Genomic DNA, 14,764 nt, shown 5'->3' on the forward strand with positions numbered 1-14,764 from the left:
GAATGTGCAGTATGTCCATGAATGCGAGGCCAGGGAGGGCTAGGTTTACAATGGATGAGTTAAGAGGAAGGATGGGACTGGAGTGTATTGGTGTTGGTGAGGAGAAGTGGATTGAGATGGTTTGGGCATGTGGAGAGGATAAGAAATGACAATTGGGTGCTGAAAGTGAGAAGTGTGAACGTTGTGGGTAGGGTTGCAACAGGCAGACTGAAAAAGACTGAAACGAGATCATAGTGTGACCTCAGGGATAAGGGACTGAATAGGGAGGCTGCCAGAGATCGTGCAGCTTGGAAAGCCACCATTAGGTGACCAAGGTCAATGCATGCAAGATGTTGGAGCCTTTACAAACAAAACAAAACGAATCCAAGGATTTTGTGAGGCCGTTTACCTTTGGTGATGAGTGACATTAAGTAGGTACATATACCTGGGTACACATAGTTAGGATACTAGTATGTCCTGAGTTTTACACCCATCCAGTAACTTGTCATAATTAAGTACATGGAAGAATATTATGAAAAATTATCTGCACTCTCAGTCTCTGATCCATATCCAGAATTATGTGAGCAATGTTGAGAAGAATTTTGTTTAGATTATTATTTTTTTTTTTTGTATCATCATCGCTATCATCATCATCATCATCATCATCATCATCATCATCATCATCATCCAGACTTCTTTTCCAATTTAGGGTGGAGTGAGGTAGGATCAACAACTAGCCATATATCATAACCCCTTCATGATAGGATGCATCACATTTAATCTTGCTACTGGCAGAGAGTTTTATTCACCTTAGGGGAGTTGCTGGCATGTGCTGGAGTTAGAAACTATCTCCATTAGCCTCTAAGGTACAGTGACATATTTTATATGTTTTTCTTGCCACCAGTGGATTGTTTCATCTTGCTTAATGGGATATCTTGTCATGAAGATGTTAAAAGTAGGAAGAACAAATATATATAAATACTGTTGCAATATGAATGTAAGTAAAATGGGGTCATTGCAGTCCTGTTTAGCACTGCATTCATACTTCTCTGTTTTGTTTCATTTATTTATATTTAGAAAGATTTTGTACTTGCTTCCATGACAGCAGAGTTACCTGTGGTAAGGGGCGCTCACCATCCACTCACTCGATGTAGTGCTGCTCTCGGGTGTCTGCCCTTTCCTCTCCATCCTTCTTTCCTTCCATTCTCTTCTGTCTTTCTTTCCTTCATTCTTTCCTTGTCCTTCTGCCTACGGGTGACTTTACACTCCCTCTGCTGCCTTTCTTTCCTTCATTCTTTCCACTTCCTTCAGCTCATGGGTGACTCTACACTGAGTGACAAGCCAAATGGTTTCCTGTGCACCAGGAAACCATTTTCTATGCTGGGTGGTAACCATATAACCAAATTTTGGCGCCTGGTGGTTTAGTGGGTAATTATTGCACTCCAATCGGATTGAGCTGGTGAAGGTTTATATCCAGGGGATGGTTGGGGTTGATTGCTCATGTAATGCCACTCAGGGATGAGTGAGGCTGGTCACTCTCATCTTAAATGTCGGGACCAACTGCCTAGCCCTGGGCTCCTACGCTTCTCATGGGGCAATATAGGATTGGATGATGGATGGATGGATGGATGAACTGTCTGTGCTGAAGTCTCTGGCACTATATCTGTTCAGTCATTTTACCTAACAGAACCTCTTCCCATCTACCTCTTGGTGCTATACCCTATTCATCTGATTCCCACTCATTCTCAGCTCCTCATTCTGAATTTTGCCATGTGCAGCTTTGTTATTTAGGGAAGCAGTACCCATCCACCTTGCAGTCCTCATCTCTGAATGCTCAAACCTATGCACATCTCTGTATTTTGCCCAGGTTTTACTACCATAGGCAATACACTTCTCACACATGCATCACACAGTTATCCCATGATGTAAAGGGAGTCTCTCAGTTTCAAGAGACATAACATTTTCCTTAACTTCTTCCATCCTCTCCTAACTTTAGCAATGCAGATAGCTCCAGGTTTCCCTCTTGCCCCATCTCCAGTACCACAAATCATATTACCAGAAAACAGAATTCCTCTTCGCACTTCCAAGACACATCTGATGGTCTAGGTGATGTAGTTAGAGAAATTGTTTCCTCTCCCAAAAGAAATCTGTTCATTTCAAGACTGGGTCTGGGAATAGGTTCATGATTACATTGTTACCGTATATTGCAGCAGACTTTTCTAATCTTCCACAAAACATACAGTGTCATGAAAACACATCCACTGTTACCATCATGTCGGTCCTGATTGAGATAGTCTTTTGAGTATTCAATATGGATGGTGGGTATTGGTGCCAAGGCAGTGACTTTTGAAGATGTGTGACATAACAGAGAACTGCTGAGCCATGAGGAATGTGCTGTTAAATATGTGCTTAGAGTTGGAGACACAAATAAATGCCAAGTCTTTCATGATATCATTAACCCTTTTTCATTGTTCAGCCCTGTACACTCTACACTTAGAGCTTCTGTTCATCATCATCATGATCATCATCATCATCATCACCACTGAGGTCTACCTTCTAAGAACTCCAGACAGTGGATGGCCATAACAGAAATGCCTCCAGGCTATTTAATCCTCACATACCTGTCTCACTTTTTCAGACGCCGCTGCATTGTTCCATTCTTCTCATCCATAGCACATAAATAAGGTCTGCCTTTACCAACACTCCCCTTGATCTTTTCACAAACATTAGTTGATATGCTATCATATGTACGTTTCTTTTTTCACTCGGTAATGTAATTCCACATCTCACTGCTATAGCTCTTTCTGCCATTCCATGACAATTATAAATTTCACGGTTACTTAAATCATCCCTCCTCCTCTTGTTTGCAGCCGCCTGAGTAAGATCATTTTTATAGCTTGGAACCTGGAAAATTCTCTCACCCACTGCTTGGTTTTCACTCCCATACAAGAGTGCTGGCAGTAAAACACTTTGACACAGGGCTGTCTTAACCTTCATACTAAATCTTTACCCTTCAGTATTCAACCATCCATCCATCTGTCCATCAACCAATCCTTCATTGCCCCATGAGGAGCGTAGGAGCCCGGGGCTTGTTGGTCCCGACATTTAAGATGAGAGTGACCAGACTCACTCATCCCTGAATGGCATTACATGAGCAGTCAACCCCAATCACCCCTTGGATATTAATCTTCACCGGCTCAATCCGACTGGAGCGCAATAATTACCCACCAAATCATCACGCGCCAAAATTTGGTTGTATGGTACCACCCAGCGTAGTAAATGGTTTCCTGGTGTACAGGAAACCATTTGGCTTGTCACTCAGTGTAGAGTCACCCACAGGCAGAAGGAAGAGGAAAGAATGAAGGAAAGAAAGACAGAAGAGAGAGTGTAAAGTTACCTGTAGGCAGAAGGACAAGGAAAGAATGAAGGAACCAAGCTTTCCAATTATTCTTCTCCCCTGAAATGAGCTTTCCTTGACCTTACTCTCCAGCTTGGCATATTTACACAATGTAGCTCCCCAAATTAATCAGCCTGTGCATTTTACCACTTGTCTGAATGCTGCAAATCACTATATTTTTTCTCCCTCTTTTTCCTTCACTGTTTGCCAGTATATTTTGTGTCATATTATTTCCTTTCACATATATACCATTATTTTACTTTTCATCACATTCACTTGTAATTTTCTTGTGCAGATTCCATCAAAATCACTTACTGTACTTTCTTTTGCAAATCCTTTTCAATTTCTCCCATCAAAAGAGCATCATCAGCATATAGGCAGGTTAACAGACTTCATTCATCACCATTTAACCTCGGTTTTGTTCCTGTACCCACAGTCGTCACTTTCAACTCTTAGATTATTACACACACACACACACACACACACACACTAGAATTCTCCCTGTAAATATCTGATCTATACATCCCCTATCCTTTCTGAAATCACATTGTTCCTCACTTATGTAATCTTCTGGTATGCTGCACACTATCTGTTTAAGCACCCCACCACACACCTTTCTTTGTATGCTCAGTAAACTAATCCCTTTATAAGTCCTACTTTATTCTTTACTCCTTTTTTCTTTATATTGTGTCTTGCATAGTGGAGCATCTGGTTATATATAGACTGTTACATAATACAGTATAATAAATGATGTGTTTATTTGTTTAACAGTAATGTGGGCATAACACTTCCAGTAATCTATGTTAATAATACAGTAATGAAATCAGGACATAAGGATATGGTTTCAGGCAGGCATTAGATCAGGGGAAGAAGAGAATAAGAACTCCTCTCAAGATACATGTTATGGAGGATTTTTGATAATTTGGAAGCTTTATTTTCCCACCAGATAAAGCATGTGTTGGCTACATTTGTGATAGTTTAATCTTACCCAAACTTTTTTTTAGGGTAGTAGATTGGTGGTTTTGCTTGAGGATTCAATTTTTTATTATTCAGGATGGTTTGTGTGTGTGTGTGTGTGTGTGTGTGTGTGTGTGTGTGTGTGTGTGTGTGTGTGTGTGTGTGTGTGTGTATTTACCTATTTGTATTGACCTGTTTGTAGTATACAGGAATTGAGCTCAGCTCATGTTGTCATGTCTCCATATATACATTTATCTAGTCTAGTTTTAAACACATGAATGTTCTTTGCATGCACCACCTCTTCATCTAAGTCATTCCAAATACTTATGCTTCTGTTCGGTAAACTGGACCTTTTAAGATCATTAAAGCATCTACTTTTCCTCAACTTGAAGTCATGACCTCTTGTTCTTCCATCATTCAACACAAAAAGATCCTCTCTACCCACCCTTTGCAATTCTCTTACATTTCTAAATATCGTGATCAAGTCACCTCTTTCCCTTCTCTCATGCAGTGTTGGTAACTTCAGTTTTTCCAGTCTTTCCTCATAGGTGAGTTCCCTTAAGCATGGTATCATCCTCGTTGCCATCCGTTGAACCCTCTCTATATCAATATGCTTCTTCAAATGAGGTGACCATACCACAGCTGCATACTCCAGTCTTGGTCTTATCATGGTCACTATCAACTCCCTCAGCATTTCCTCGTCCATATACAGTACCCTCGCGTCCAAGACGGTAATACTGTCGCCTGAGGGTCACGTTTAGGACGAAAAACGTCTTGGACCAACACAAGACCTTATGGTAAAAATTAATTTTGTCACAAAATCTTCGAAAAGTGCCCCTGAAAACATCAACCTAGAACTATTTTTGCGCCAAAACAAATTTCCTCACCTTGAAAATGTGTGTTTCTGTGCCTATCTCCAGCTTAGTAGCTCAATTTCCTCCAGCTTAGTACCCTGAGGTAGATGGCAGTGCTTCAAGGGGTTAGCAGATGATTTCTTAGGCATGGTTATGTAAGGAGTGGCAGTAACCTAGGAGCAAATACTGAGTGCAACATGGGGTAAGTGTGTCCATGATGCTCTGGTGAGAGACGAAAGCAAGCCAAGCCTGTTCATCATGTGACCAGATGCCAATATTTTATTAGACAACATCTCAAGCACATCACTCTCCCGGTTGCGGGAACCGTGCTGGACCGGGTGAGACCATTATAGCTGTATTCTCCTCAGATTTGAGCCATTATAAACCATTGGTTCTGTATTGGATGTATGTAACTGTATTATAGCAATATTTTGGATTATTATTTATGGTCTCCGTCTTGGACGCGAAATGTCTTGGACATGAGGGTACTGTAGTTAAAAGCCACTCTCATGTTGGTCCGTAATCCATAAGTTCCTCCAATGATTTTGTTTATGTGCCTAGTGGTACGTGGTGGCACTCATCATCCACTCACTCAATGTAGTGCTGCTCTCGGGTGTTTGCCCTTTCCGCTCCATCCTTCTTTCCTTCCATCTTCTTTTGTCTTTCTTTCCTTCAGTCTTTCCTTGTCTTTCTGCCTATGGATGACTTTACACTCCCTCTTGTGTCTTTCATTCCTTCATTCTTTCCTCGTCCTTCTGCCTGTGGGTGACTCTACACTGAGTGACAAGCCAAATGGTTTCCTGTACACCAGGAAACCATTTACTACGCTGGGTGGTAACCATATAACCAAATTTTGGCGCCTGGTGCTTTAGTGGGTAATTATTGTGCTCCAGTCAGATTGAGCCAGTGAAGGTTTTATATCCAAGGGGTGGTTGGGGTCTATTGCTCACGTAATGCCACTCAGGGATGAGTGAGGTTGGTCACTCTTATCTTAAATATCAGGACCAACTGCCTAGCCCCGGGCTCCTATGCTACTCATGGGGCAACATAGGATTGGATGATGGATGGATGGATGGACTTTTCTGGTGACAAGTCATCCTGAATAATCACTTCCAAGCCTTTCTCCTCTTTTCTTTTACAAATTATCTCACTGCCCATGTTATATGTCCAGTGTGGTCCTTTTTCACTCGTTCCCATTTCTATACACTGAGTGACAAGCCTAATGGTTTCCTGTACACCAGGAAATCATTTACTATGCTGGGTAGTAACCATATAACCAATTTATGGCACCTGGTGGTTTAGTGGGTAATTACAGCACTCCAATTGGATTGAGCTGGTGAAGGTTTTTATCCAAGGGGTGGTTGGGGTTATTGCTCATGTAATGCCACTCAGGGATGAGTGAGGTTGGTCACTCCCATCTTAAATGTCAGGACCAAATTGCCTAGCCCCGGGCTTCTACGCTCCTCATGGGGCAACGTAGAATTGGATGATGGATGGATGGATGGATGGACACTTCCTGGCATTAAAATCCAGTTTCCAAGTCTGGCTCCATCTGTGGAGTTTGTCCAAGTCCCTCTTGCAGTTTTTTACAACTATCAGTACTTTTAATATATTTCATGATTTTAGCATCATCTGCGAACATACTTATGTAACTCTTAAAACCTTGTGGTAAATCATTTACATATATCAGAAACATTACTGGGGCTAAGACAGAGCCCTGGGTACTCTGCTAGTCACGTTTCTCCACTGTGAAACCTTGTCTCTTATAACTGTTCTCATCTGCCTTCTTGTTTAATAATCTTCCATCCACTTTAATAGTTTCCCATGGACCCCTCCAAAGGTCTTCAACTTCCACAGCAGTCTCCTATAAGACACCCTGTCAAATGCTTTCTTGAGATAAAGTTAGACACAATCTGCCCATCTCTCTCTCTTGTATGACATCTATTACCCAACTGTAGAAACTTAATAGGTTAGTAACACATGATCTTCCTTCCCTAAAACCAAATTGTCTTGATGTTATCACTTCATTTTCTTCTAAATACTTTATCCATCTTTTTCTAATAATTTTCTCGCAAATTTTATAAACAATACTAGTAAGTGATACAGGTCTGTAATTGAGTGGATCTTCCCTATCTCCTTCCTTGAAGATTGGCACAATACTTGCTTCTTTCCAATCTGTAAGTAACTGTCCATTTTCCGGCAAAGTCTTGATGATGACATAAACAGGCCACACTAACTGGTCAGCACATTCCTTCAGGATCCAGCCAGCCACACCATCTGGTCCCATTGCTTTTCTTACATCCAAATCCCTCATCAGCTGCAGCACCTCATTCACGTGAACAGTAATTTCTGCCATTCCCGTCATCCTTGGTTCTATTTCAGCTTCTCTAAATTCCTCTTCCAACACAAAGACTGACTGCAGTTTGTTATTCATAATTTCACACAGTTCATCGTCTCCTTCATAAGTTGCATCTCCATCCCTCAATCATATTATGCTGTCCTTAACTTTCATTTTACCATTTACAAACCTGTAAAATAATTTCATCTCTTTTTTTTACATTTAGTTACAATATCTTTTTCATATTTCCTTTCTTCTTCTCTCCGCACCCTTACATATTCATTTCTTACCTGCAGGTGGTGGCAACCATCATCCACTCACTTGATGTAGTGCTGTCTGCTTCCTCCTTAGCCTGTATCATTCTTTTTCTTTGGCTTCCTTCCTCTCTTCTTATTTCTTCCATCTTTCCTGTCACTTCTTATTGCATTTCTTTCCTTTACAGGTGGCTTTACATTGAGTGACAAGCCAAATAGTTTCCTGTAAGCAAAGAAACCATTTACAGTGCTGGGTGGTAACCATATAACCAAACCATATGTGCTCCATATGTGTCAGCAAGTGGGTTGGTGGAGGGTTAGTGCCCCTCCCTGTAAAACAAATAACTCAAAGTCAAAAGGCCATCCCTTACGGGATTATGGCATCTGGCAATAGATAGATAGATGGACCTGCTTGTACAGTACTCCTCCCAAGCCCTTTCACTATACCTTCTCACTTTATTCCATGCACTTTTTCTTGCCTCATGTGTCATTCTTCATGTGTTGTTAAACCATTCTTTCTTCCTTTCCATAGCTGCAGAAAATTTTGGAACATATTCACTAACTCCTGTTTTATACACATCTGTCAGAAGCTCATATTTCTCATCAACATTTGTGATCATATTCATTTTACTCCAGTCTACATTTTGGAAAAAGTTCTCAGGGAAGCAAAGTCTGCCTTCCAGTAATTGTATTTATTTTCTTTGTGTTTTTCATCTCTTTCTCCTTCCCTTACTCCCACCACTTCCATCTCAATAACTAGATAATCAATTTTACCAAAGGGGCATTGGTAGGTTATGTTTCTCACATCATATGGGTCCATTGTGAATACTAAGTCGCGCCTTGATGGTTCGTCATCACCCCTGATTCTTGTATTCTCTTTAATTACTTGGGTTAACATGTTTTCCATCACCATTTCCGTTAATTTATTTCCCCATGATTCCTCATTGCTCCCAGCATCCATACTTTCCCAGTCAACTTCTCTACAATTGAAATCTCCCATTATTATTATTCTTTTTCTTCATTCAGTTATAATCTTTAGTTTAATAGTGGATTCATTTATTAACTCTTCATAATCTTTTGTCCATGCCCTAGTTTTGGGAGGCATATAAAATACTGTTACATCTATTTTTTCTCCATAACTGTCCTCTGTTTCAGCTACCAAAAGTTCAGCCATGGTATTTTCAATTTCTATATTTTTTGCTCTTAAGTCATTACGGGTTAAAATCATTATACAGTAGAAGTCCTATTTTTCGGCATCTATGGGACCAGGCTAGTGCCGAAAAATCAAAATTGCCGAATTATCAAAAACCCTACCCACTCAGTACCTTATATGTTTCGGTGAACACTATCATCACCACTCATATCATTACAAATGTGCTTGGAGAGAGTACTGTATACTGTTTGATACTGTACAATACTGTAATGAATACAGTACTATACATGAATATGAAAAATAAAGAAATTAGTGAACATACTGTATATAAATGTAATGGTACAGTAGGCCTACAAGTTCACATGCACTTACCTAAACTTATAGTAGGTTCCTTATTTACATATGTACAATAGAAGGGGTTGATTGGACTCTGCTGCTGCTGGAAGAAGTCCCCAGCAGTAGAAGGTCCTGCAACAGGCTCTAAGGACTCATGGAGAATTTGAAGACTGACGAAAAAAATCAGAAAATCTGCCGAATGATCAGAGATTTTCGTAAATGGGACTATTTCTCAAAACTGCTGAAATATCAGATTTGCTGGGGAATTGGATGCCGAAGAATTGGACTTTTACTGTACCTCCCCCAAATTTGCTTTCTCTATCCTTCCTCCAAATATGATAATTGTTCCATCCAAAATACAGGTATTTTGTATCAACATCTTCGGGCAATTTAGTCTCCACCAAGCAAAGAGTTTTAGGTTTCTTTTCATTTATATAGTCTCCAATTGCCCTTTTCTTAAATATTAACCCATCCACATTACTATACATGATAAATGTACTGCACTAGTTTTATCTTTATTCACTCCTCTCTTTTTTGCATTCATGTCCATACCCCTTGTTTCCTTCACTTCTAGTTCCTCACATACCATTTAATTACTTTCATATCCATCACTCTCCAGAAAAATAGTTTTACATTCTTCCTCTGTCCTCCTGTAATTTTTTTCCTTTTTATGGTAGTAGATTGGTGGTTTTGCTTGAGGATTCAATTTTTTATTAATTTATTCAGGACGGCTTTGTGTGTGTGTGTGTGTGTGTGTGTGTGTGTGTGTGTGTGTGTTTTTACCTAATTGTATGATACAAGGTTTGAGCTAAGCTCCTGTTGTCCCGTCTCTTTTCTGCAGATATTTATTATGCAATCTTAACACTCAATGTAGTGCTGCTCTCGGGTGTCTGCCCTTTCCTCTCCATCCTTCTTTTCTTCCATTCTCTTCTGTCTTTCTTTCCTTCATTCTTTCCTTGTCCTTCTGCCAACGGGTGACACTACATTCCCTCTTCTGTCTTTCTTTCCTTCATTTTTTCCACTTCCTTCAGCCTGTGGGTGACACTACACTGAGTGACAAGCCAAATGGTTTCCTGTGCACAAGGAAACCATTTACTACGCTGGGTGGTAACCATATAACCAAATTTTGGCGCCTGGTGGGTTAGAGGGTATTATTGCGCTTCATTCGGATTGAGCCGGTGAAGGTTTATATCCAAGGGGTGGTTGGGGTTGATTGCTCATGTAATGCCACTCAGGGATGAGTGAGGCTGGTCACTCTCATCTTAAATGTCGGGACCAATTGCCTAGCCCTGGGCTCCTACGCTTCTCATGGGGCAGTGTAGGATTGGATGATGGATGGATGGATCTAAACACATGGATGCACTCTGCTGTGTGTGTGTGTGTGTGTGTGTGTGTGTTTTATGCTAGGAAGAAGGAACTAAAGGCCACGAGCCCACAAACCGTTCCTTCCAAGAGAAAAGCAAGATGCAAGAGAGAGCCAAATTCAAAATCCGTTCATTTCAAGATGTCTGGACACACTGCGTTTGAAAGACTGGAGATCATAGCTAGCAGGAAATACAGGCAGAGGGAGACAGTGCCAGAGTTGACCTGTTGCATAAATGAAGGACTGGGAGTAACGGTTAATTCTTGCATTAGAGAGTTGGACAGAAAAGGGATGAGAGTTTGCTGCTAGAAGGGTGCTACATACCCGTCGTAGAGGTGGAGGAATGGAAGTGTGTGTGTGTGTGTGTGTGTGTGTGTGTGTGCACCATCATACACATGTGGATACATGTACTTGTTTACACTGCAAGCTAAGCTTATGTTTTCTATCTATCTACCTATTGCCAGACGCCTTAATCCCGTAAGGAGTTGCCACAAACATATCGCCTCCATGTCGCCCTGTCCCCCGCCATTTCACTGCCCCACTCCCAGCTCACACCCCCCTCTCACATATACCTCTCCTCTCCATCCCTCCATCTCATCTTTGGCCTCCCCCTCCCTCTTCCTTCCTCCACTTCACTCACATACATTCTCCTCATCAGTCTCTCAATCGCCATCCTCTCCACATGGCCAAACCACCTCAGTGTGCTTTTCCTAATGCTTCCTATCACATCCACATCCACACCAGAACACTCCTTCACTTCCTCATTTGTCAGTCTGTCTCTCCATTTGACTCTACATGCTTCTCTCAAATAACTCATTTCCTTTGCTCTCACTCTTGACTTGTGTCCCTCCAACAAGGTCCAAGCTTCACTTCCATACGTCAGAGTTGGTATCACAATGCTGTCATGTAGTAACTTTTTCACATCCATGCTCACTTCCCTGTTTCTTATCACTGCTTTCTAGGAACCAGGAACCTTTCTTCCTTGTTGTACTCTTTCCAGCACCTCACTCTCTAAACTTCCATCCTTACTCACCACACTACCCAAGTACTTAAATGTACTCACATTTTCCATTTCCTCCTCATCGAACCCCATCGTACATTCACTGACTTCATTTCCCTCAAAGACCATGACTTTACTCTTCCCTACATTCACCTTTAGATTCCATTTCTTACACATTCTCCCAGACTCATCCACCAAGCCTTGCAGCTCCCCTTTGTCTTCGCTTAACAACACAGTATCATCTGCAAACAACAGTACAGGAAGTTTCCAAACACTGCCCTCTCTCATTAGGGCCACTTCAACATCCACTGCCGTACATTCTATAACCCCATCCATATACAGAATGAACAACCATGTCGCCATATTTACTTTTATCTAGTCTGTTTTTTAACACAGATGTTCCTTGCTGTTGCCACCTCCCATTCCAAACTCTTCCAAATATCTATACAGTACATTTATTAGGAAAACTAAGCATTTTTGCACTATTTAGACAACTACAGTACTGTTCCTCATTTTGTCTTGCTGTCCATCCATCATCATTCACAAAGAGATATATAGTCTGTCCACATGTTCCTGTATTTCCTTTCTCCTTTTAACATCATTATCAATTCCCCCCCCCCTCTCTCTCTGATAGGTAGCACTTCAATCTTGTCCAACCTCTCACAAAACAGCTGTCATGCATGGTATCATCCTTATGGCAATCGTCAGTGAGGTAACCTCTTCCAGTGTATTGACATGTCCCTTTAAATGTTGTGGCCATGCCAATATTCAGATCTTGATCTTACCATTGACACTTACCTCCTTCAACATCTCACACTGTATACATAATTATTGGCCACTCATGCTGTGGTATATGATTTGTAATATAAAGAATGTTCACATACAGATGGACACTTGTATTAGATTAAAAAGTGATTAATTTCACCATATTAAGAAAAAATTTATTCAAGGGAAAAAAATGTTTATTTAAGATATGGAGTTGGATTCAAGAAGGAAAATATTGAAAATGAAGACCTTACCTGGTGTCAGGAGGTGGCAGCCGTCCCTCACTCTGCCTCTCATTGCAGACCGTGGTGCTGGTGGTGGGGAGGCAGGTGAGGGCGGCAGCAAGGAGGAGGCAGAGGAGACAACTTCCTCTCAGCAGCTGGGTGCAGGGTTGGGACGACGGCGGCGGGGGTCAGGGGACAGCCGCTGGGTGCGCAAAGCACACCCGTGCACTGAGTGCAACCTCATCTTTTCAACCAAGCGCAAGTTTGAGGTACACTTCAATCATGTGCATTTGGGCTTGGCTCCCTGGCGTGGTTCCTTCACTTGCCCTGACTGTGACAAGACATTTACACAGAAAATCAGCTTAAGTGTACACCGGATGTTCAAGCATGGAGCTCCCCGACGCTACCGCTGTCCCCAGTGCACATACCAGGCCCCCACCAAAGAGTACCTTAAGCGGCATTTGAAGGTTCATACAGATGAACGGCAATATGTATGTAAGCAGTGTGGCAAGGGACTAAAAACTGCCGAATCGTATCGAAATCACATGGTAATTCACACAGGCGAAGGACGCTTTGAGTGCCCAATTTGTCACAAAGCATACAATCATAAAGGAGCTTACCATGACCATTTGCGCACTCACCGTGCTCGTCGTGACTATGCATGTGACCACTGTGGTGCTGCTTTTAAGGCATATAAGCATGTGGCAAGGCACATCAGAGCTGTACACCTCAATGACAAGCGCTTTGTTTGTGACATCTGTGGTGCAAGGCACATGACAGGGTTCAATCTTAAGACACACATGAGGAAACATGGAGATGTTTCAGCTATACCCTATGCTCACACTTGTCCAGCTTGTGATGCAGAGTTTCGTGGCTCTGAAGGCCTTGCGGTGCATATGAGAGTTGTCCATACTACTATTCCTGCCTCCCCCACCCCTGATGGTGAGTCTCAAGCTAGCATCATCACCCCGCACCCCACCCGCCGCCCAGTCCACTATCATTTCTCTAGAATTGGAGGCAGTAATAGTGATGACAACCCAGCACAGAATATTTATGTGGAGGAGGAGGATTATCAATTAGGGGAAGGATATGAGGAAGGAGATGTGGTGTACGAGCTTTACTGTCCTTCTATTGAAGATGACGAACAAGAGGAGGAGCAAGCTTTGGGGCAAGAGGTTGAGGATGTTGGGAAGGGTGAGGGAGGGAAGGTGATTCATGTGTACTCCTGCCCAACCTGTCATATTATGTTCACAGCTCCAGCTGCTCTCCGTGCCCATGCTTGCAACCCTCCTGGTCTGAAACAAGAACCTGTATCTCCCTAGGTTCTATTCTTACACATCCTTTCCTCTCTCTGCAGTATCACATCCAGCACTGTCTCACATCACCACTATACCCGCTTTATCACAGCTTTTCATTTTTCTTGTTATTTTCAGACATGTCTGTTTGTCTTCCTCATTTCAGTGTTAATTTTATTCTTCTATAATTTCACTAGCTTACCCTTTGCTCCTCCATAACTTGTATCTTCCATGTGGTTTTCCTTTATCTTTCTATTTTATTACCCTTCCCTCCTCCTATATAGGTTATTGACTTGTTTGTAAACACAAAAGAACAATGAAAAATATTGTAATTCAAAACTGTGCTCTCACACTGAATTCATCTTGTGCATTATTACAGAAGGAAAAAGGCTTTCATATAAAAGTTGTTATTCTTTGGTAATAATGACAAATTTATTTTAATTTTGAAGTCATTTTTTATACAAAGGTCTTAACAAAAAGGAAAGTGTTTGGCCCATGGCCTTTGATTGACGCTACTACTGTGAGCAGGGCAATGAGCAGGATGCAGTTGGGGAAGGCGCCAAGTGCTTCTGGGTTGATTGCTGAAATGCTGAAGGTCTCAGGAAATACGGGAGTGGGGTTAGTTACTAATTTGACAAATTTGATTACCCTATACAGGTATATGAATGTATTATCCCAGATAACTGGCTGAAAAGTGTGATTGTAAAAGTGTAGAAGGGCAAGGGTGATGCCGGAGAAAGAAGAAATTATAGAGGCATAAAACTTTTGGACCAGATAATTAAGGTAATGGAGAGAGTTCTAGAAGTTATGATTAGAGGAAGTGAATACTGATGAGATGCCATTTGGGTT

The 14,764-nt window shown here is 41.6% G+C and overlaps 1 protein-coding gene across 1 annotated transcript in view; it reads left to right on the forward strand.

The window, feature by feature from the left end:
* Positions 1 to 13,942, forward strand: part of LOC145413422 (uncharacterized) — a 96,229-nt gene extending 82,287 nt beyond the window's left edge. The window contains exon 13 of the mRNA XM_080283108.1: positions 12,603 to 13,942. Within this exon, the coding sequence (XP_080139234.1) occupies positions 12,603 to 13,942 (1,340 nt within the window). The remainder of the gene's footprint in view (positions 1 to 12,602) is intronic.
* Positions 13,943 to 14,764: the final 822 nt, after the last annotated feature.

The sequence above is a fragment of the Coenobita brevimanus genome, chromosome 96 (assembly GCF_032717465.1).
Source record: "Coenobita brevimanus isolate Jiangsu-jjx chromosome 96, ASM3271746v2, whole genome shotgun sequence".
NCBI classification, from domain to species: Eukaryota; Metazoa; Arthropoda; class Malacostraca; order Decapoda; family Coenobitidae; genus Coenobita; species Coenobita brevimanus.